The sequence below is a fragment of the Oncorhynchus mykiss genome, chromosome 6, assembly GCF_013265735.2.
Source record: "Oncorhynchus mykiss isolate Arlee chromosome 6, USDA_OmykA_1.1, whole genome shotgun sequence".
Classification (NCBI taxonomy): Eukaryota; Metazoa; Chordata; class Actinopteri; order Salmoniformes; family Salmonidae; genus Oncorhynchus; species Oncorhynchus mykiss.
Window position 1 is genome coordinate 96,230,389 of NC_048570.1, and position 23,436 is coordinate 96,253,824.

Here is a 23,436-nt window from a genome sequence, read left to right on the forward strand (position 1 = left end):
TAGCATATTTACTACACACAATAGGTTGTTAATGGAAGCCTTTAGCCTAGCATATTTACTACACACAATGGGTTAATGGAAGCCTTTAGCCTAGCATATTTACTACACAATAGGTTGTCAGTGGAAACCTTTAGCCTAGCATTTTTACTACAGACAGTAGGTTGTCAGTGGACGCCTTTAGCCTAGCATATTTACCACACACAATAGGTTGTCAATGGAAGCCTTTAGCCGAGCATATTTACTACACACAATAGGTTGTTAATGGTAGCCTTTAGCCTAGCATATTTACTACACACAATAGGTTGTTAATGGAAGCCTTTAGCCTAGCATATTTACTACACACAATGTCACCATTAATCCAAAACACACATCATTGACACTGCTGGACTGAACAAATGCATGTAATAAACCCTACAGGAAACCCCAACAGTTTAACCTATAAAATAACCTCTCTTTTTGAGATGTCATTGTGACTCTTCATAAACTCCCATATCTGATTGGCCCTACGGACAATCCACCACGTTAGGCATCTCTGTCACAGACAACATTCTGTCTTCTACGGTCCTAGAGCCTATAGGCTATTATCCAATCCCAATGAAACCCCAAATCCTGACTCCTGTCTCGCGTAAAAAAAATCCTAACTTTATTCTGTAACCCATAGGCTGCATTATGAAAGCACGTCTAGCCTAAGCATGTCAAAATACTTCTAGAATACCACCACCCCCGTATTGCTGCCTTTAGGGTAGAGAACGTGTGATCAACAAAACGATATGAGAGTAGATATGAATACAGTTGGTCCGCGTTAAAATACCTTGAATATTTAAAAACTATTCTCTACTCTTCATCTCTCTGTTATTCATGAGCTGATCGGCTTTATAAAATCCTCAAAGTCCATTTAGCAAAAAACTGTGGGTCATTCATTGAAGGAGATTATCTAGCTCATTTGACTTTAGTTTTGACTGCCGTTACACAAGCGTTGTATGATTCGACAAGGCTATAGTCAGAGTGTAGCCAAGTCAACAAGGCTATAGTCAGAGTGTAGCCAAGTCGACAAGGCTATAGTCAGTGTGTAGCCAAGTCAACAAGGCTATAGTCAGAGTGCAGCCAAGTCGACAAGGCTATAGTCAGAGTGTGTAGCCAAGTCAACAAGGCTATAGTCAGAGTGTGCAGCCAAGTCAACAAGGCTATAGTCAGAGTGTGCAGCCAAGTCGACAAGGCTATAGTCAGAGTGTGCAGCCAAGTCGACAAGGCTATAGTCAGAGTGTAGCCAAGTCGACAAGGCTATAGTCAGAGTGAAGCCAAGTCAACAAGGTGACACAGCGCCCCCCTTCTTATTTGGGAAGAACCCTGGTGTACTGACCAGATATTGGCTTTAAACACTTTTTTTTTAAAGAAAAATGGACACTTCCATTTTTTCGGTATTTCCCCAGAAGTCTCTTGATCAATATTTATTTATTTATTTTATTTTACCTTTATTTAACCAGGCAAGTCAGTTAAGAACAAATTCTTATTTTCAATGACGGCCTGGGAACAGTGGGTTAACTGCCTGTTCAGGGGCAGAACGACAGATTTGTACCTTGTCAGCTCGGGGGTTTGAACTCGCAACCTTCCGGTTACTAGTCCAACGCTCTAACCACTAGGCTACCCTGCCGCCCCGAAGTCAGAAGTCTCTTGATCAAAATTTCCCCAGAAGTCTCTTGATCAATATTTCCCCAGAAGTCTCTTGATCAATATTTCCCCAGAAGTCTCTTGATCAATATTTCCCCAGAAGTCTCTTGATCAATATTTCCCCAGAAGTCTCTAAGGTCAATATGAATTATAAACCGGTAGTGAAACTAGGTAGATTTTTGGGGGATAATATGAATCCCAAGGAATGTCTTCCTGATTGGTCCTTTAGATACTGCAGCCGGCTGAAATCCATTTACTCAGGTGTCAATCTGAATCTTAAGTCACAGTAGAGAAACAGCATACTGTAGGGGTCGATTTATGTCCCGAACCTTCCAGAGTCCTAACAGTCCCAGAACAGACTCCTATTAAAAACAGTCCCAGAACAGACTCCTATTAAAAACAGTCCCAGAAAAGACTCCTATTAAAAACAGTCCCAGAACAGACTCCTATTAAAAACAGTCCCAGAACAGACTCCTATTAAAAACAGTCCCAGAACAGACTCCTATTAAAAACAGTCCCAGAACAGACTCCTATTAAAAACAGTCCCAGAACAGACTCCTATTAAAAACAGTCCCAGAACAGACTCCTATTAAAAACAGTCCCAGAACAGAGTCCTATTAAAAACAGTCCCAGAACAGAGTCCTATTAAAAACAGTCCCAGAACAGACTCCTATTAAAAACAGTCCCAGAACAGACTCCTATTAAAAACAGTCCCAGAACAGACTCCTATTAAAAACAGTCCCAGAACAGACTCCTATTAAAAACAGTCCCAGAACAGACTCCTATTAAAAACAGTCCCAGAACAGACTCCTATTAAAAACAGTCCCAGAACAGACTCCTATTAAAAACAGTCCCAGAACAGACTCCTATTAAAAACAGTCCCAGAACAGACTCCTATTAAAAACAGTCCCAGAACAGACTCCTATTAAAAACAGTCCCAGAACAGACTCCTATTAAAAACAGTCCCAGAACAGACTCCTATTAAAAACAGTCCCAGAACAGACTCCTATTAAAAACAGTCCCAGAACAGACTCCTATTAAAAACAGTCCCAGAACAGACTCCTATTAAAAACAGTCCCAGAACAGACTCCTATTAAAAACAGTCCCAGAACAGACTCCTATTAAAAACAGTCCCAGAACAGACTCCTATTAAAAACAGTCCCAGAACAGACTCCTATTAAAAACAGTCCTAGAACAGACTCCTATTAAAAACAGTCCTAGAACAGACTCCTATTAAAAACAGTCCCAGAACAGACTCCTATTAAAAACAGTCCCAGAACAGACTCCTATTAAAAACAGTCCCAGAACAGACTCCTATTAAAAACAGTCCCAGAACAGACTCCTATTAAAAACAGTCCCAGAACAGACTCCTATTAAAAACAGTCCCAGAACAGACTCCTATTAAAAACAGTCCCAGAACAGACTCCTATTAAAAACAGTCCCAGAACAGACTCCTATTAAAAACAGTCCCAGAACAGACTCCTATTAAAAACAGTCCCAGAACAGACTCCTATTAAAAACAGCCCCAGAACAGACTCCTATTAAAAACAGTCCCAGAACAGACTCCTATTAAAAACAGTCCCAGAACAGACTCCTATTAAAAACAGCCCCAGAACAGACTCCTATTAAAAACAGTCCCAGAACAGACTCCTATTAAAAACAGTCCCAGAACAGACTCCTATTAAAAACAGCCCCAGAACAGACTCCTATTAAAAACAGTCCCAGAACAGACTCCTATTAAAAACAGTCCCAGAACAGACTCCTATTAAAAACAGTCCCAGAACAGAGCCCTATTAAAAACAGTCCCAGAACAGAGTCCTATTAAAAACAGTCCCAGAACAGAGTCCTATTAAAAACAGTCCCAGAACAGAGTCCTATTAAAAACAGTCCCAGAACAGACTCCTATTAAAAACAGTCCAGAACTGGGAACAGTCCAAGTACTCACAAAGCATTCCAGAATAGGAGTGCTGATGTACGACCAGGTCCCCCCCCCCCCCTTATAATTCATTATTATTTAACAGACTAAACTGATCCTAGATCAGCACAACTACATTGAGAGGCTCTTTATGAAAACAGGCCCAGAACAGAGTCCTATTAGAGTGTTCATTAGTAACGGAGCTCAGCCTGGGACAAAGACTCTCAGTCTGTCTCAGCTTCGGTCTGGACCAACAGACTGGGGACTGTGTCTGCTGGCCACTAACAAGCTCCCAATAACAAGCCCCAAGTTATATTCTGCAGCCCAAATGGCACCCGACATAGTGCACTACTTTAACCAAGGCCCTATGGGCCCGGAGAACAGGTGGGCGTGGGGTCCAATTGGGACGCCGACAGAGTAAAATCAGGGAACAGTCGAGTTAGCTGCCTCTCTCGTCTTTGGACAGACTACTGAAGAGACCCTCTCCATTGAACCATTCAGAGTGAAGGAGGAGTGTTGTGTAACGTTAAAACATAAAGAACAACATGAATTCAGAGCCACGGTTCATCACGGTAAACATCTCTACACGTTATACGAACTGTCTGATTGGACAGGAGGATAGAAATGAGGTCAGAGTTCACCCTCCCTGCAGCAGCACAATATAATGAGGTTTGGCTACACACACGGTTAAACCCTAATTAAAGGGGAGGAGTTGGAGTCTTTCTTAAAGGGATGATTCAATGTTATTTTGCAGTAGAAACACGGGGGGCTTTTTACTGTGTTTCCTCTGACATTGTCCAGACAGACTGCAGAGGTTGTACCAAATGGAACCATATTCCCTATATAGTGGCACTACTATAGAACAGAGTCCTATTCCCTATATAGTGCACTACTATAGAACAGAGCCCTATTCCCTATATAGTGGTACTACTATAGACCAGAGCCCTATTCCCTATATAGTGGTACTACTATAGAACAGAGTCCTATTCCCTATATAGTGCACTACTATAGAACAGAGCCCTATTCCCTATATAGTGGTACTACTATAGACCAGAGCCCTATTCCCTATATAGTGGTACTACTTTAGACCAGAGCCCTATTCCCTATATAGTGGTACTACAATAGAACAGAGCCCTATTCCCTATGTAGTGCACTTCTTTAGACCAGGGCCTTATTCCCCATATAGTGCACTTCTTTAGACCAGGGCCTTATTCCGCATATAGTGCACTACTTTAGACCAGGGCCCTATTCCCCATTTGGTGCACTACTTTAGACCAGAACCCTATTCCCCATATAGTGCACTACTTTAGACCAGGGCTATGTAGGGAATAGGGTGCCATTTAGGACACAAGCCCAGCCTCTCTTTTTCTGGGCCAGGGCACATGTTGTCAATTTGTCTGAGTGGTTTGGGACTGGGACAGCCTTGAGCTGATTCTACGTCAATGGTATCTGGCTGCTGTTGCACTGGGGGACAAACGTCCCTAACGCCTGGGGGGGGAACAAATGTCCCTAACGCCTGGGGGGGGGGGGGGACAAACGTCCCTAACGCCTGGGGACGACAAACGTCCCTAACGCCTGGGGGGGGGGACAAACGAGGTTTGGGAACCCGGCCTGAAACCAGTTCAGGAAAACAGCAGAGGTTTGGGAACCCGGCCTGAAACCACGTTACCATGGCATCTCACAGGATTATCGGCAGACCAGGAGTTGAGCGGCGAGTCTGTGGAGCATTTGTTAGAGCAGCATAGTAAATCACTGAGCTCATTCTCACCAGGCAGAGAAGACAGAGAGAGCGAGAGACACAGAGCGAGAGACGAGACAGAGCGAGAGACACAGAGCGAGAGACACAGAGCGAGAGACACAGAGCGAGAGACACAGAGCGAGAGACACAGAGCGAGAGACACAGAGCGAGAGACACAGAGCGAGAGACACAGAGCGAGAGACAGGAGAGACAGAAAAAAGGGCCAACACTTAACTGAAAACTCCACCAACGCCGAACACTGTTTCCAAATCCCAAATGTTGTTTAAACATGACCAAATCACCAGGACTCCTGTATGTCTTATTGCCCTGTGGTTTCCTGAATGTGCAAACCTCTTCAGGCAGAGACCGAGCTTTGGCTTGAGAAGCCTGCTTACAGGAGTGGGAAAGGTTGCTGTGGTGTGTGAAGACACTATGGAAAAACTCAAATCACTGTTCCATGAAATATATTGTTGCGTTCTACACGAGAGAGCAAGAGAGAGAGAGAGAGAGCGAGCGAGAGAGCGAGCGAGATAACCTGGAGAAGAGTCCCTTAAGCAAGCTGGTCCTGGGGCTCTGTTCACAAACACAAACACACCCTACAGAGCCCCAGGACAACAGCACAATTAGACCCAACCAAATCATGAGAAAACAAAAAGATAATTACTTGACACATTGGAAAGAATTAACAAAAAAAAACAGAGCAAACTAGAATGCTATTTGGCTCTACACAGAGAGTACACAGCGGCAGAATACCTGACCACTGTGACTGACCCAAAATTAAGGAAAGCTTTGACTTTGTACAGACTCAGTGAGCATAGCCTTGCTATTGAGAAAGGCCGCCGTAGGCAGACATGGCTCTCAAGAGAAGACAGGCTATGTGCTCACTGCCCACAAAATGAGGTGGAAACTGAGCTGCACTTCCTAACCTCCTGCCCAATGTATGACCATATTAGAGACACATATTTCCCTCAGATTACACAGATCCACAAAGAATTCGAAAACAAATCCAATGTTGATAAACTCCCATATCTACTGGGTGAAATTCCACAGTGTGCCATCACAGCAGCAAGATTTGTGACCTGTTGCCACGAGAAAAGGGCAACCAGTGAAGAACACACACCATTGTAAATACAACCCATATTTATGCTTATTTATTTTATCTTGTGTCCTTTAACCATTTGTACATTGTTAAAACACTGTATATATATATATATATATATATATATGACATTTGGATTGTCTTTTATTGTTTTAAAACTTCTGTATGTGTAATGTTTACTGTTAATTTGTATTGTTTATTTCACTTTATATATTCACTTTATATATTATCTACCTCACTTGCTTTGGCAATGTTAACACATGTTTCCCATGACAATAAAGCCCTTGAATTGAAATTGAATTGAGAGAGGGAGCGAGGGAGCGAGAGAGAGAGAGAGGGAGAGGGAGCGAGAGAGAGGGAGAGAGAGAGAGAGAGAGAGGGAGCGAGAGAGAGGGAGAGAGAGAGGGAGAGAGAGAGAGAGAGGGAGAGGGAGAGAGAGCGAGAGAGAGGGGTCTAACTCCCACCCTCTCCCTTGATCATCAGACTCATAAACAGAGCATTAATAGACAGAGGAAGTCTGCTACAAAGCCTAAGGCCAGTCTCTCTTCACAGGGAGATCAGGGCAGCTTGACTACAACAAAGACCCTTTTCAACACCTAACCCCTTTCAACACCTAACCCCTTTCAACACCTAACCCTTTTCAACACCTAACCCCTTTCAACACCTAACCCCTTTCAACACCTAACCCCTTTCAACACCTAACCCCCTTCAACACCTAACCCCTTTCAACACCTAACCCCTTTCAACACCTGACCCCTTTCAACACCTGACCCCTTTCAACACCTAACCCCTTTCAACACCTGACCCCTTTCAACACCTGACCCCTTTCAACACCTGACCCCTTTCAACACCTAAAACCAATCATTTTCATCGCCGCACTAACTACAGGTTAAGAAAAACAAGCCTCTGCCCGGGCGGATACACAAATATGTGACTGCACTGGTTCAGCCTGTGAGAACGGTGACAGCCAGAGTCAACATGTAACGCCACGGTGGAGTCACATGACACCCTATGGACCCTGGTCAAAAGTAGTGTTCAGTCTTACATAGGGAATAGGGTGCTACTTGGGACATACCCATTACTCCACGACAGACGACTGAATTCTCTTGTAAATATCTTACGACCGTGACCTTTAGACTCCAGAGTGGCGCAGCGGTCTAAGGCACTGGGCGTCACTACAGTCCCTGGTTCGAATCCAGGCTGTATGACATCCGGACGTGATTGGGAGTCCCATAGAGTCGTGGCGAACAATCGGCCCGGCGTCGTCCGGGGTTTGGCCGTCATTGTAAAATAATAATTTGTTCTTAAACTGACTTGCCAAGTTAAATAAAAGGTTTTAAACAAATAAATGAGAAAGGGACACCAGACAACCTGGTGATCTATTTACTAGGCTCTACTCTGGGCTCCTGTACAGATGGTCTTCATGGTGATCTATTTACTAGGCTCTACCCTGGGCTCCTGTACAGATGGTCTTTATGGTGATCTATTTACTAGGCTCTACCCTGGGCTCCTGTACAGATGGTCTTTCTGGTGATCTATTTACTAGGCTCTACCCTGGGCTCCTGTACAGATGGTCTTTATGGTGATCTATTTACTAGGCTCTACCCTGGGCTTCTGTGGATATCTATTTTACAAATGAAGAGTCAACCAAACCCAACTAAACCCCTTTCTCCAGGAACTAAACCCCTTTCTCCAGAAACTAAACCCCTTTCTCCAGAAACTAAACCCCTTTCTCCAGAAACTAAACCCCTTTCTCCAGAAACTAAACCCCGTTCTCCAGAAACTAAACCCCGTTCTCCAGAAACTAAACCCCGTTCTCCAGAAACTAAACCCCGTTCTCCAGAAACTAAACCCCGTTCTCCAGAAACTAAACCCCGTTCTCCAGAAACTAAACCCCGTTCTCCAGAAACTAAACCCCTTTCTCCAGAAACTAAACCCCTTTCTCCAGAAACCAAACCCCTTTCTCCAGAAACCAAACCCCTTTCTCCAGAAACCAAACCCCTTTCTCCAGAAACCAAACCCCTTTCTCCAGGAACTAAACCCCTTTCTCCAGGAACTAAACCCCTTTCTCCAGGAACTAAACCCCTTTCTCCAGGAACTAAACCCCTTTCTCCAGGAACTAAACCCCTTTCTCCAGGAACTAAACCCCTTTCTCCAGGAACTAAACCCCTTTCTCCAGAAACTAAATCCCTTTCTCCAGAAACTAAACCCCTTTCTCCAGGAACTAAACCCCTTTCTCCAGAAACTAAACCCCTTTCTCCAGGAACTAAACCCCTTTCTCCAGAAACTCCCAGGAATCCCAGATTCAATCCAGGAGAAACTACATCTCTGAAGAACAACTCTGGTTTCATGACAGGTCTTTCATGGTCTGTGTCCCAAATGGCCCCTATAGTGCACTACTTTAGACCAGGGCCCCTATAGAGCACTACTTTAGACCAGGGCCCCTATAGAGCACTACTTTAGACCAGGGCCCATATAGTGCACTACTTCAGAACAGGGCCCATTGCAGATAGTGTACCATTCAACCAGGGCCCATAGGGAATAGTGTACCATTGGACCAGGGCCCATAGGGAATAGTGTACCATGTACCATTCGACCAGGGCCCATAGGGAATAGTGTACCATGTACCATTCAACCAGGGCCCCATAGGGAATAGTGTACCATTCAACCAGGGCCCATATGGAATAGTGTACCATGTACCATTCAACCAGGGCCCATAGGGAATAGTGTACCATTCGACCAGGGCCCCATAGGGAATAGTGTACCATGTACCATTCGACCAGGGCCCCATAGGGAATAGTGTACCATTCAACCAGGGCCCATAGGGAATAGTGTACCATTCAACCAGGGCCCCATAGGGAATAGTGTACCATGTACCATTCGACCAGGGCCCATATGGAATAGTGTACCATTCAACCAGGGCCCATAGGGAATAGTGTACCATTCAACCAGGGCCCCATAGGGAATAGTGTACCATTGGACCAGGGCCCATAGGGAATAGTGTACCATTCAACCAGGGCCCATAGGGAATAGTGTACCATTGGACCAGGGCCCATAGGGAATAGTGTACCATGTACCATTCGACCAGGGCCCATATGGAATAGTGTACCATTCAACCAGGGCCCATAGGGAATAGTGTACCATTGGACCAGGGCCCATAGGGAATAGTGTACCATTCGACCAGGGCCCCATAGGGAATAGTGTACCATTCGACCAGGGCCCCATAGGGAATAGTGTACCATGTACCATTCGACCAGGGCCCCATAGGGAATAGTGTACCATTCAACCAGGGCCCATAGGGAATAGTGTACCATTCGACCAGGGCCCCATAGGGAATAGTGTACCATTCAACCAGGGCCCCATAGGGAATAGTGTACCATTCAACCAGGGCCCCATAGGGAATAGTGTACCATTGGACCAGGGCCCATAGGGAATAGTGTACCATTCAACCAGGGCCCCATAGGGAATAGTGTACCATTCGACCAGGGCCCATAGGGAATAGTGTACCATGTACCATTCGACCAGGGCCCCATAGGGAATAGTGTACCATTCAACCAGGGCCCATAGGGAATAGTGTACCATTCAACCAGGGCCCCATAGGGAATAGTGTACCAATGGACCAGGGCCCATAGGGAATAGTGTACCATGTACCATTCGACCAGGGCCCATATGGAATAGTGTACCATTCGACCAGGGACCCATAGGGAATAGTGTACCATTGGACCAGGGCCCATAGGGAATAGTGTACCATGTACCATTCGACCAGGGCCCATAGGGAATAGTGTACCATGTACCATTCAACCAGGGCCCATAGGGAATAGTGTACCATTGGACCAGGGCCCATAGGGAATAGTGTACCATGTACCATTCGACCAGGGCCCATAGGGAATAGTGTACCATTCAACCAGGGCCCCATAGGGAATAGTGTACCATTCAACCAGGGCCCCATAGGGAATAGTGTACCATTGGACCAGGGCCCATAGGGAATAGTGTACCATGTACCATTCAACCAGGGCCCCATAGGGAATAGTGTACCATTCAACCAGGGCCCATAGGGAATAGTGTACCATTCAACCAGGGCCCCATAGGGAATAGTGTACCATTCGACCAGGGCCCCATAGGGAATAGTGTACCATTCGACCAGGGCCCCATAGGGAATAGTGTACCATTCAACCAGGGCCCATAGGGAATAGTGTACCATTCAACCAGGGCCCATAGGGAATAGTGTACCATTCAACCAGGGCCCATAGGGAATAGTGTACCATTCGACCAGGGCCCATAGGGAATAGTGTACCATTCAACCAGGGCCCATAGGGAATAGTGTACCATTCAACCAGGGCCCATAGGGAAGAGTGTACCATTGGACCAGGGCCCATAGGGAAGAGTGTACCATTCGACCAGGGCCCATAGGGAATAGTGTACCAGGTACCATTCGACCAGGGCCCCATAGGGAATAGTGTACCATTCGACCAGGGCCCATAGGGAAGAGTGTACCATTGGACCAGGGCCCATAGGGAAGAGTGTACCATTCGACCAGGGCCCATAGGGAATAGTGTACCATTCAACCAGGGCCCATAGGGAATAGTGTACCATTCAACCAGGGCCCATAGGGAATAGTGTACCATTGGACCAGGGCCCATAGGGAATAGTGTACCATTCAACCAGGGCCCATAGGGAATAGTGTACCATTCAACCAGGGCCCCATAGGGAATAGTGTACCATTGGACCAGGGCCCATAGGGAATAGTGTACCATTCAACCAGGGCCCATAGGGAATAGTGTACCATTGGACCAGGGCCCATAGGGAATAGTGTACCATTCAACCAGGGCCCCATAGGGAATAGTGTACCATTGGACCAGGGCCCATAGGGAATAGTGTACCATTCAACCAGGGCCCATAGGGAATAGTGTACCATTGGACCAGGGCCCATAGGGAATAGTGTACCATGTACCATTCGACCAGGGCCCATATGGAATAGTGTACCATTCAACCAGGGCCCATAGGGAATAGTGTACCATTGGACCAGGGCCCATAGGGAATAGTGTACCATTGGACCAGGGCCCATAGGGAATAGTGTACCATTCGACCAGGGCCCCATAGGGAATAGTGTACCATTCGACCAGGGCCCCATAGGGAATAGTGTACCATGTACCATTCGACCAGGGCCCCATAGGGAATAGTGTACCATTCAACCAGGGCCCATAGGGAATAGTGTACCATTCGACCAGGGCCCATAGGGAATAGTGTACCATTCAACCAGGGCCCCATAGGGAATAGTGTACCATTCAACCAGGGCCCATAGGGAATAGTGTACCATTGGACCAGGGCCCATAGGCAATAGTGTACCATGTACCATTCGACCAGGGCCCCATAGGGAATAGTGTACCATTCAACCAGGGCCCATAGGGAATAGTGTACCATTCAACCAGGGCCCATAGGGAATAGTGTACCATTCAACCAGGGCCCCATAGGGAATAGTGTACCATTGGACCAGGGCCCATAGGGAATAGTGTACCATTGGACCAGGGCCCATAGGGAATAGTGTACCATGTACCATTCGACCAGGGCCCATATGGAATAGTGTACCATTCGACCAGGGCCCATATGGAATAGTGTACCATGTACCATTCAACCAGGGCCCATAGGGAATAGTGTACCATTCGACCAGGGCCCCATAGGGAATAGTGTACCATGTACCATTCGACCAGGGCCCCATAGGGAATAGTGTACCATGTACCATTCAACCAGGGCCCCATAGGGAATAGTGTACCATTGGACCAGGGCCCATAGGGAAGAGTGTACCATTCGACCAGGGCCCATAGGGAATAGTGTACCATTCGACCAGGGCCCATAGGGAATAGTGTACCATTCAACCAGGGCCCATAGGGAATAGTGTACCATGTACCATTCAACCAGGGCCCATAGGGAATAGTGTACCATTCGACCAGGGCCCCATAGGGAATAGTGTACCATGTACCATTCGACCAGGGCCCCATAGGGAATAGTGTACCATTGGACCAGGGCCCATAGGGAATAGTGTACCATTCAACCAGGGCCCCATAGGGAATAGTGTACCATTGGACCAGGGCCCATAGGGAATAGTGTACCATGTACCATTCGACCAGGGCCCATAGGGAATAGTGTACCATGTACCATTCAACCAGGGCCCCATAGGGAATAGTGTACCATGTACCATTCAACCAGGGCCCCATAGGGAATAGTGTACCATTCAACCAGGGCCCATAGGGAATAGTGTACCATTCGACCAGGGCCCCATAGGGAATAGTGTACCATTCAACCAGGGCCCATAGGGAATAGTGTACCATTCAACCAGGGCCCATAGGGAATAGTGTACCATGTACCATTCGACCAGGGCCCATAGGGAATAGTGTACCATGTACCATTCGACCAGGGCCCATAGGGAATAGTGTACCATGTACCATTCGACCAGGGCCCCATAGGGAATAGTGTACCATTCAACCAGGGCCCATAGGGAATAGTGTACCATTCAACCAGGGCCCATAGGGAATAGTGTACCATGTACCATTCGACCAGGGCCCCATAGGGAATAGTGTACCATTGGACCAGGGCCCATAGGGAATAGTGTACCATTCAACCAGGGCCCATAGGGAATAGTGTACCATTCAACCAGGGCCCATAGGGAATAGTGTACCATTCAACCAGGGCCCATAGGGAATAGTGTACCATTCAACCAGGGCCCATAGGGAAGAGTGTACCATTGGACCAGGGCCCATAGGGAAGAGTGTACCATTCGACCAGGGCCCATAGGGAATAGTGTACCATGTACCATTCGACCAGGGCCCCATAGGGAATAGTGTACCATTCGACCAGGGCCCATAGGGAAGAGTGTACCATTGGACCAGGGCCCATAGGGAAGAGTGTACCATTCGACCAGGGCCCATAGGGAATAGTGTACCATTCAACCAGGGCCCATAGGGAATAGTGTACCATTGGACCAGGGCCCATAGGGAATAGTGTACCATGTACCATTCGACCAGGGCCCCATAGGGAATAGTGTACCATTCGACCAGGGCCCCATAGGGAATAGTGTACCATTCGACCAGGGCCCCATAGGGAATAGTGTACCATTCAACCAGGGCCCATAGGGAATAGTGTACCATTCAACCAGGGCCCATAGGGAATAGTGTACCATTCAACCAGGGCCCATAGGGAATAGTGTACCATGTACCATTCGACCAGGGCCCATAGGGAATAGTGTACCATGTACCATTCGACCAGGGCCCCATAGGGAATAGTGTACCATTCAACCAGGGCCCATAGGGAATAGTGTACCATTCGACCAGGGCCCCATAGGGAATAGTGTACCATTCAACCAGGGCCCATAGGGAATAGTGTACCATGTACCATTCGACCAGGGCCCCATAGGGAATAGTGTACCATTCGACCAGGGCCCATAGGGAATAGTGTACCATTCGACCAGGGCCCCATAGGGAATAGTGTACCATGTACCATTCGACCAGGGCCCCATAGGGAATAGTGTACCATTCAACCAGGGCCCATAGGGAATAGTGTACCATTCGACCAGGGCCCATAGGGAATAGTGTACCATTCGACCAGGGCCCCATAGGGAATAGTGTACCATGTACCATTCGACCAGGGCCCCATAGGGAATAGTGTACCATTCAACCAGGGCCCATAGGGAATAGTGTACCATTGGACCAGGGCCCCATAGGGAATAGTGTACCATTCAACCAGGGCCCATAGGGAATAGTGTACCATGTACCATTCAACCAGGGCCCCATAGGGAATAGTGTACCATTCAACCAGGGCCCATAGGGAATAGTGTACCATTCAACCAGGGCCCATAGGGAATAGTGTACCATTCGACCAGGGCCCCATAGGGAATAGTGTACCATTCGACCAGGGCCCCATAGGGAATAGTGTACCATTCAACCAGGGCCAATAGGGAATAGTGTACCATTCAACCAGGGCCCATAGGGAATAGTGTACCATTGGACCAGGGCCCCATAGGGAATAGTGTACCATTCAACCAGGGCCCCATAGGGAATAGTGTACCATTCAACCAGGGCCCCATAGGGAATAGTGTACCATTGGACCAGGGCCCATAGGGAATAGTGTACCATTCAACCAGGGCCCATAGGGAAGAGTGTACCATTCAACCAGGGCCCATAGGGAATAGTGTACCATTGGACCAGGGCCCATAGGGAATAGTGTACCATTCAACCAGGGCCCATAGGGAAGAGTGTACCATTCAACCAGGGCCCCATAGGGAATAGTGTACCATTGGACCAGGGCCCCATAGGGAATAGTGTACCATTGGACCAGGGCCCCATAGGGAATAGTGTACCATTGGACCAGGGCCCCATAGGGAATAGTGTACCATTGGACCAGGGCCCATAGGGAATAGTGTACCATTCAACCAGGGCCCCATAGGGAATAGTGTACCATTCAACCAGGGCCCCATAGGGAATAGTGTACCATTCAACCAGGGCCCATAGGGAATAGTGTACCACTTGGGACATAACATTCCTTTTACATTAGGCCTAGGGTATGGGGGCAACGACCGATGCCTGGCTGGGAATCATCATCCATATCTCTGTCAGCTAGAAGACACCGACCCTACCGGGAAAAGAACCTCAATGCAGGGATGGGACATGCCACTGTCCTCCAAACTTTACCTTTAGGGAAGGGGGGATACAGAGTCAGTTGGGAAAGGGGGGGGATACCTAGTCAGTTGGGGAAAGGGGGGGATACCTAGTCAGTTGGGGAAAGGGGGGGGGATACCTAGTCAGTTGGGAAAAGGGGGGGATACCTAGTCAGTTGGGAAAAGGGGGGGATACCTAGTCAGTTGGGAAAAGGGGGGGAGATACCTAGTCAGTTGGGAAAAGGGGGGGAGATACCTAGTCAGTTGGGAAAAGGGGGGGAAGATACCTAGTCAGTTGGGAAAAGGGGGGGGGATACCTAGTCAGTTGGGGAAAGGGGGGGATACCTAGTCAGTTGGGGAAAGGGGGGGGATACCTAGTCAGTTGGGAAAAGGGGGGGGGATACCTAGTCAGTTGGGAAAAGGGGGGGATACCTAGTCAGTTGGGAAAAGGGGGGGATACCTAGTCAGTTGGGAAAAGGGGGGGAGATACCTAGTCAGTTGGGAAAAGGGGGGGAGATACCTAGTCAGTTGGGAAAAGGGGGGGAAGATACCTAGTCAGTTGGGAAAAGGGGGGGGATACCTAGTCAGTTGGGAAAAGGGGGGGATACCTAGTCAGTTGGGGAAAGGGGGGGATACCTAGTCAGTTGGGGAAAGGGGGGGATACCTAGTCAGTTGGGGAAAGGGGGGGATACCTAGTCAGTTGGTCAACGGAAAGCCTTCAACCTCAATGGGTCTTCCGCAATTAACCCAACCCCTCTGAATCAGAGAGGTGAGGTGGGGACTATCGACGTCATCAGCACCCGGGGAACAGTTGTTGTTGGGGGTTAACTGCCTTGCTCAAGGGCAGAACGGCAGATTGTTCCATCTTGCCGTCTCTGGGATTCGAACCAGCGACCTTTCGGTTACTGGCCCATTGAGATGAACTGCTAGGCTACCTTCATAATGGCTGCTGTCGTTACTGCTAGCTAGCATGATGACGAAAAGGGCAGTTATCGGGGGAAACCCATAATCTTCTCGATGGAGCAGCGTGGAACCTGTGGATAAAGATCCAGTTTGGGACAGATCCCATCCCTGCATGGAGAAACGTTGTCCCACCCATATCTCACCCATATCTCTCGCCGAGTCCACAGTGTGTTAATGGAAACATGATTGTGCATCCGACTCCTGAGCAGCTCAGTGTAAACAAGCGTAACGGTAAGGGTTTTGGTATCTTCTAGTAGACTGCCAGGCTATCTGTCCAACCTCGCCAGCTTGTTATCCAGGGGGCATGTTCCTCAGAAAGACACACAAAACACACACCGCAAACAGGAGCACAAACACACACACCACAGACAGGAGCACAAACACACACACCACAGACAGGAGCACAAACACACACCACAGACACACAGGCAGGAAGGAGCACACACACCTCAGTAGATAAAAGCATTCCATAAATACCTGATAATGTATTCACAGTAGGCTGTAAGATATAGGTCCATTAGGCTGGCCACTATCACACACACACCCACTATCTCTCTCACACACACACACACACACACACACACACACACACACACACGTCCAATACTCCCTAATAGTTTCTTTCTTGTTAGCAAAATAATGGGAGCAACAGGATATAAGGTTTATGTTCTTTCACCCTGGTCCCATCTTTAAATGGACCATGTGATCAGTTGCTCATCCACAGATTGAGATATTTTGGCTCAAACACATTAAGGAAATAAATTCCACAAAGGAACTTTTAACACGGCGCACCTGTGAATTGAAATGCATTCCAGGTGACTACCTCATGAAGCTGGTTGAGAGAATGCCAAGATTGTGCAAAGCTGTCATCAAGGCAAAGGGTGGCTACTTTGAAGAATCTCAAATATAAAATATATTTTGATTACTACACCTTTTTTGGTTACTACATGATTCCATATGTGTTATTTCATAGTGTTGATGTCTTCACTATTATTCTATAAGGTAGAAAATAGTCAACATAAAGAAAAACCCCTGGAATGAGTAGGTGTTCTAGAACCCTGGAATGAGTAGGTGTTCTAGAACCCTGGAATGAGTAGGTGTTCTAGAACCCTGGAATGAGTAGGTGTTCTAGAACCCTGGAATGAGTAGGTGTTAGTCAAAGGTTTTGCATCTCTACAATGTTTTAATGTCGATTCTTGTATCTCACCACATTAGTTATTAACATAATGATTTAGCAATCAGTTGTGTTGTGACAAGGTAGGGGTGAAGTTAGCCCTATTTGGTAAAAGACCAAGTCCATATCAGGGCAAGAACAGCTTAAATAAGCAAAGAGAAACAACAGTCCATCATTACTTTAAGACATGAAGGTCAGTCAATAAGGAACATTTCAGAGTGAAGGAAAAGCATCCAACAAGTGCTCAGCATATAGGCAAACTCCTTTAAATACTGTTGGAAAAGCATTCCAGGTGAAGCTGGTTGAGAGAATGCCAAGAGTGGGCAAAGCTGTCACCAAGGCAAAGGGTGGCTATTTGAAGAATCTCAAATATAACATATTTAGATTTGTTTAACACTTTTTTTTTTTGGTTACTACATGATTCCATATGTGTTATTTCATAGTTTTGATGTCTTCACAATTATTCTACAATGTAGAAAATATAATAAAATAAAGAAACCGCCTTCTAAAACGTTTGACCTGTAGTGTATATCACCAGAAGATCTTTGACAACCAACTGCCGTATGTTCCAATACGATAGCGACCAATGACATTATTAAGTGGCCACTGCCACACCTGACAATCAGTCAAACCCATTAAAAACCGCAGATAGCGTTATCGTATTTAAAAAAAAAAAAACAGGGTATAAACCACTAATCAAACAGGTAGTACCGTCAGACATCAACACCGGTTGTTTTGATTGAGATGAACTACATCAGAAATACTTCCACCAGGCCGCTGTTCATTTCAGTGAAAGCAGAAACACTGCGTTTATAACAGACAGAGTCCATTCATAAGTGAACGGTGTGTAACACATGAATCGTTATGAACGTCCCCTGCGTAACCGCGCTATCATCTCTATCATAAAAACTTAAAAATCACTCACTTTTTTAAAATATCCATTCTGACCCGCTCGGTCCTTGATTCCGTTGGTAAGTATTGTATCCGTCATTCTGAACTTTTAAAACGCAGCCAAAAGCTTCGAAGAAATACGGAAAACGGGAATATGGTTGTGAGCCTGTTATTCAACAGGTGCGCTTTCCCCAGCTATTACAATCAGTCACTGGTTCGGTCTCTCGTCTATTCGTTATGTGACATCACTCTACCAGACAGTCGCTATTCTCCGCGCAGCTAAACTAGAAACCCCACCCCGAGAGTGTGACGGCAGCGGATCGCAGCGCAGACAAAACGGTAAAGTTATCAGTATCTTTCGTTGCAGTGTGTTGCTTTTGTAGGTAGGCGGGGCTCCAATCGCTCCTCTTGAGTATTTGCATAAGAGGCGTAGCCCTCTGCCCAGGAGCCTGCTTCATGGTTGTACGTGGAAGGATCCTTTGCCTTTAGAGAATGTTTTATGATACAGAAGTATGCAAGAAAACACATTCCATATGTTTGGCTTTAGCCTACTTTTATTTTATTACTTTTCTTCTTGTTTCTCTCACCTACATAGAGAACAGCAACTTATAGCTGCAAGCAGCAATGAACGGGGTCCACGGGATGACAAAGATCAGAGTGGATTTACAGTGGTTTGAATACCAAACCTAACATGCTTCCTCATGGTAATGTTTTTGATGACTCTAAAAGGTTTCAAGCTGATAGGCTATTTGTGAAGTGGATTTACAAAGGATTTAAAGGTGCAATATGCAATAATCGCTCCTCCATTTCCTGGTTGCTAAAATTTAAATAGTTATTTCAGTTTATGTGACAAAACAAGCACTCAGAGTCCTAATAAGAGCATGTCTATTCTGGGCTCTGGTTTTAACAGTGCAACACTGAGGTAATGCTCAGTCTTGAAACTGTTTCTGTACTTGTTGTTGTTTTAAGTTTGTCAGAGTTGAGAACCCTGACTCACATAGGTATGTGGTGCCAAACTGGACCAGAACATCTACTGCTTTCTCAGTCAGGCAGGAGACCACTTCCTGTTGTAGATGAACAGCCCAGAACCGGTTCTCAGCCAGACAGGAGACCACTTCCTGTTGTAGATGAACAACCCAGAACCGGTTCTCAGCCAGACAGGAGACCACTTCCTGTTGTAGATGAACAACCCAGAACTGGTTCTCAGTCAGGCAGGAGACCACTTCCTGTTGTAGATGAACAATCCAGAAACTGTATGAGTGGGTTCTGTCAGGCAGGAGACCACTTCCTGCTGTAGATGAACAACCCAGAAACTGTATGAGTGGGTTCTCAGTCAGGCAGGAGACCACTTCCTGCTGTAGATGAACAACCCAGAACTGGTTCTCAGTCAGGCAGGAGACCATTTCAAATGCGTTTCATGATTATTGAGCTCAGTCAGAGCTTGTGGCTAGAATGAGTCCATTTGATGACAGCAGTGAGTGGTGGCGAGTGGGAATAACAAGTCAGTGACACAGCGCATCATCTGCTGTTGAACCACAGCGCTGCGTCGTGTGGGAGGCTGAGTGAGCTTCAAGAAAACTGCTGAAAAAAAGATCCGGTAAACCGGGAAGCACACTGGCATCTCCCTCTACCTCCCCCTTCTCCCTCTCCTTCTCCCCTCTTCTTCTCCCCTCTCCCCTCTCCTTCTCCCCTCTTCTTCTCCCCTCTCCCCTCTCCTTCTACTCTCTCCTTCTCCCCTCTCCCTCTCCCCTCTCCCCTCTCCCCTCTCCTTCTCCCCTCTCCTTCTCCCCTCTTCTTCTCCCCTCTCCCCTCTCCTTCTCCCCTATCCTTCTCCCCTCTTCTTCTCCCCTCTCCCCTCTCCTTCTCCCCTATCCTTCTCCCCTCTTCTTCTCCCCTCTCCTCTCTCCTTCTCCTCTCTCCCTCTCCCCTCTCCCCTCTCCTTCTCCTCTCTCCCTCTCCCTCTCCCTCTCCCCTCTCCCCTCTCCCTATCCCTCTCACACAGCTGCCAAACTGAGCCTGCTGTTTAAGCTGAAAGCACACTGAACAAAGAGCGCAGATGCACTTGGCCCAATCAGATTCCACTGATTAATGAAATAATTCTAAATGTCCACTGCCACGTCGCGACCCACCATTAGCCTACTGTCACCAAGGTCTACTAACAGCGTTGGTCAGCCATATTGTGGTTTGTGATATTACTCCTCTCTGTCACAACAAGTGGCAGGATACTGAGGGAACACACACCGATGGCACTATTGTCCTCACGTTGTGCGGTGTCCAGGTAATCGGTGTGTCTTTGGTTGCTTAGAAACTGTTCGGGGCAAACTTGACATGTTATTTCTAAGCTCTTCAGACACAGTGGTTGTTCTTCAAGGTTGCTGTCGTGGTGATTATGTTGTTGATTGCTGGGAATGATTCCAGCTAGAGGAGGGCATTTTCAATACCACCTGGTCTGTCTTTATTATTATTATTATGTCAACATACCACCTGGTCTGTCTTTATTATTATTACTATGTCAACATATCACCTGGTCTGTCTTTATTATTATTATTATGTCAACATACCACCTGGTCTGTCTTTATTATTATTATTATGTCAACATATCACCTGGTCTGTCTTTATTATTATTATTATGTCAACATATCACCTGGTCTGTCTTTATTATTATTATTATGTCAACATATCACCTGGTCTGTCTTTATTATTATTATTATGTCAACATATCACCTGGTCTGTCTTTATTATTATTATTATTATGTCAACATATCACCTGGTCTGTCTTTATTATTATTATTATGTCAACATATCACCTGGTCTGTCTTTATTATTATTATTATGTCAACATATCACCTGGTCTGTCTTTATTATTATTATTATGTCAACATACCACCTGGTCTGTCTTTATTATTATTATTATGTCAACATATCACCTGGTCTGTCTTTATTATTATTATTATGTCAACATATCACCTGGTCTGTCTTTATTATTATTATTATGTCAACATATCACCTGGTCTGTCTTTATTATTATTATTATGTCAACATATCACCTGGTCTGTCTTTATTATTATTATTATGTCAACATATCACCTGGTCTGTCTTTATTATTATTATTATGTCAACATATCACCTGGTCTGTCTTTATTATTATTATTATGTCAACATATCACCTGGTCTGTCTTTATTATTATTATTATGTCAACATATCACCTGGTCTGTCTTTATTATTATTATTATGTCAACATATCACCTGGTCTGTCTTTATTATTATTATTATGTCAACATACCACCTGGTCTGTCTTTATTATTATTATTATGTCAACATATCACCTGGTCTGTCTTTATTATTATTATTATGTCAACATATCACCTGGTCTGTCTTTATTATTATTATTATGTCAACATATCACCTGGTCTGTCTTTATTATTATTATTATGTCAACATACCACCTGGTCTGTCTTTATTATTATTATTATGTCAACATATCACCTGGTCTGTCTTTATTATTATTATTATGTCAACATATCACCTGGTCTGTCTTTATTATTATTATTATGTCAACATATCACCTGGTCTGTCTTTATTATTATTATTATGTCAACATATCACCTGGTCTGTCTTTATTATTATTATTATGTCAACATATCACCTGGTCTGTCTTTATTATTATTATTATGTCAACATATCACCTGGTCTGTCTTTATTATTATTATTATTATGTCAACATATCACCTGGTCTGTCTTTATTATTATTATTATGTCAACATATCACCTGGTCTGTCTTTATTATTATTATTATGTCAACATATCACCTGGTCTGTCTTTATTATTATTATTATGTCAACATATCACCTGGTCTGTCTTTATTATTATTATTATGTCAACATACCACCTGGTCTGTCTTTATTATTATTATTATGTCAACATATCACCTGGTCTGTCTTTATTATTATTATTATGTCAACATATCACCTGGTCTGTCTTTATTATTATTATTATGTCAACATATCACCTGGTCTGTCTTTATTATTATTATTATGTCAACATATCACCTGGTCTGTCTTTATTATTATTATTATGTCAACATATCACCTGGTCTGTCTTTATTATTATTATTATGTCAACATATCACCTGGTCTGTCTTTATTATTATTATTATGTCAACATATCACCTGGTCTGTCTTTATTATTATTATTATGTCAACATATCACCTGGTTTGTCTTTATTATTATTATTATGTCAACATATCACCTGGTCTGTCTTTATTATTATTATTATGTCAACATATCACCTGGTCTGTCTTTATTATTATTATTATGTCAACATATCACCTGGTCTGTCTTTATTATTATTATTATGTCAACATATCACCTGGTCTGTCTTTATTATTATTATTATGTCAACATATCACCTGGTCTGTCTTTATTATTATTATTATGTCAACATACCACCTGGTCTGTCTTTATTATTATTATTATGTCAACATATCACCTGGTCTGTCTTTATTATTATTATTATGTCAACATACCACCTGGTCTGTCTTTATTATTATTATTATGTCAACATATCACCTGGTCTGTCTTTATTATTATTATTATGTCAACATATCACCTGGTCTGTCTTTATTATTATTATTATGTCAACATATCACCTGGTCTGTCTTTATTATTATTATTATGTCAACATATCACCTGGTCTGTCTTTATTATTATTATTATGTCAACATATCACCTGGTCTGTCTTTATTATTATTATTATGTCAACATACCACCTGGTCTGTCTTTATTATTATTATTATGTCAACATATCACCTGGTCTGTCTTTATTATTATTATTATGTCAACATACCACCTGGTCTGTCTTTATTTATAGGGACCCTTGAATGAAAACCTTTTAGAAGCAAAACAGTTTGTGTTGTTGTCGTCTGAAAACATTAAAATATACTCTGGATTTTTATCCAAATTGGTTCGAAAAGAAAATACTTTTTATTTTAGTTATTTTTTTTACTTCAGATTGAATTGGAATAAAACAAATAAATAAATAATATAGATAGCTCATAGCGGTTGTTAAGATAGGCAGGGAGTACAATCATAAAGGAAACACCGTGGCTACTTGGTTTTCTAAATATGACAAATATGACAGACATGAAAGACATCTTTCATGTGAACAAGATGGCGTCGACGGAGAGGGCTGCCTCGCTTCTAGTCCTTAGGAAACTTTGCAGTTTTTTATTATTATTTATTAACGTATTACAAGAATTTCCCTACACAAGAATTTCCCTACACTCGCAATAACTTCTGCTAACCATGTGTATGTGACCAATAACGTCTGCTAACCATGTG

At 44.7% G+C, this 23,436-nt stretch overlaps 1 protein-coding gene across 2 annotated transcripts in view; it reads right to left on the reverse strand.

Annotated features, from left to right (window-relative positions):
• Window positions 1–18,461, reverse strand: part of rhpn2 (rhophilin, Rho GTPase binding protein 2) — a 79,371-nt gene extending 60,910 nt beyond the window's left edge. The window contains exon 1 of one of the 2 annotated variants that reach the window (XM_036981670.1): window positions 18,130–18,461. In XM_036981670.1, coding sequence (XP_036837565.1) covers window positions 18,130–18,195 — 66 coding nt within the window. In that variant the 5' untranslated portion in view covers window positions 18,196–18,461. The remainder of the gene's footprint in view (window positions 1–18,129) is intronic. The other variant, XM_036981669.1, reaches the window with a different exon arrangement.
• Between the last annotated feature and the right edge of the window lie 4,975 nt (window positions 18,462–23,436).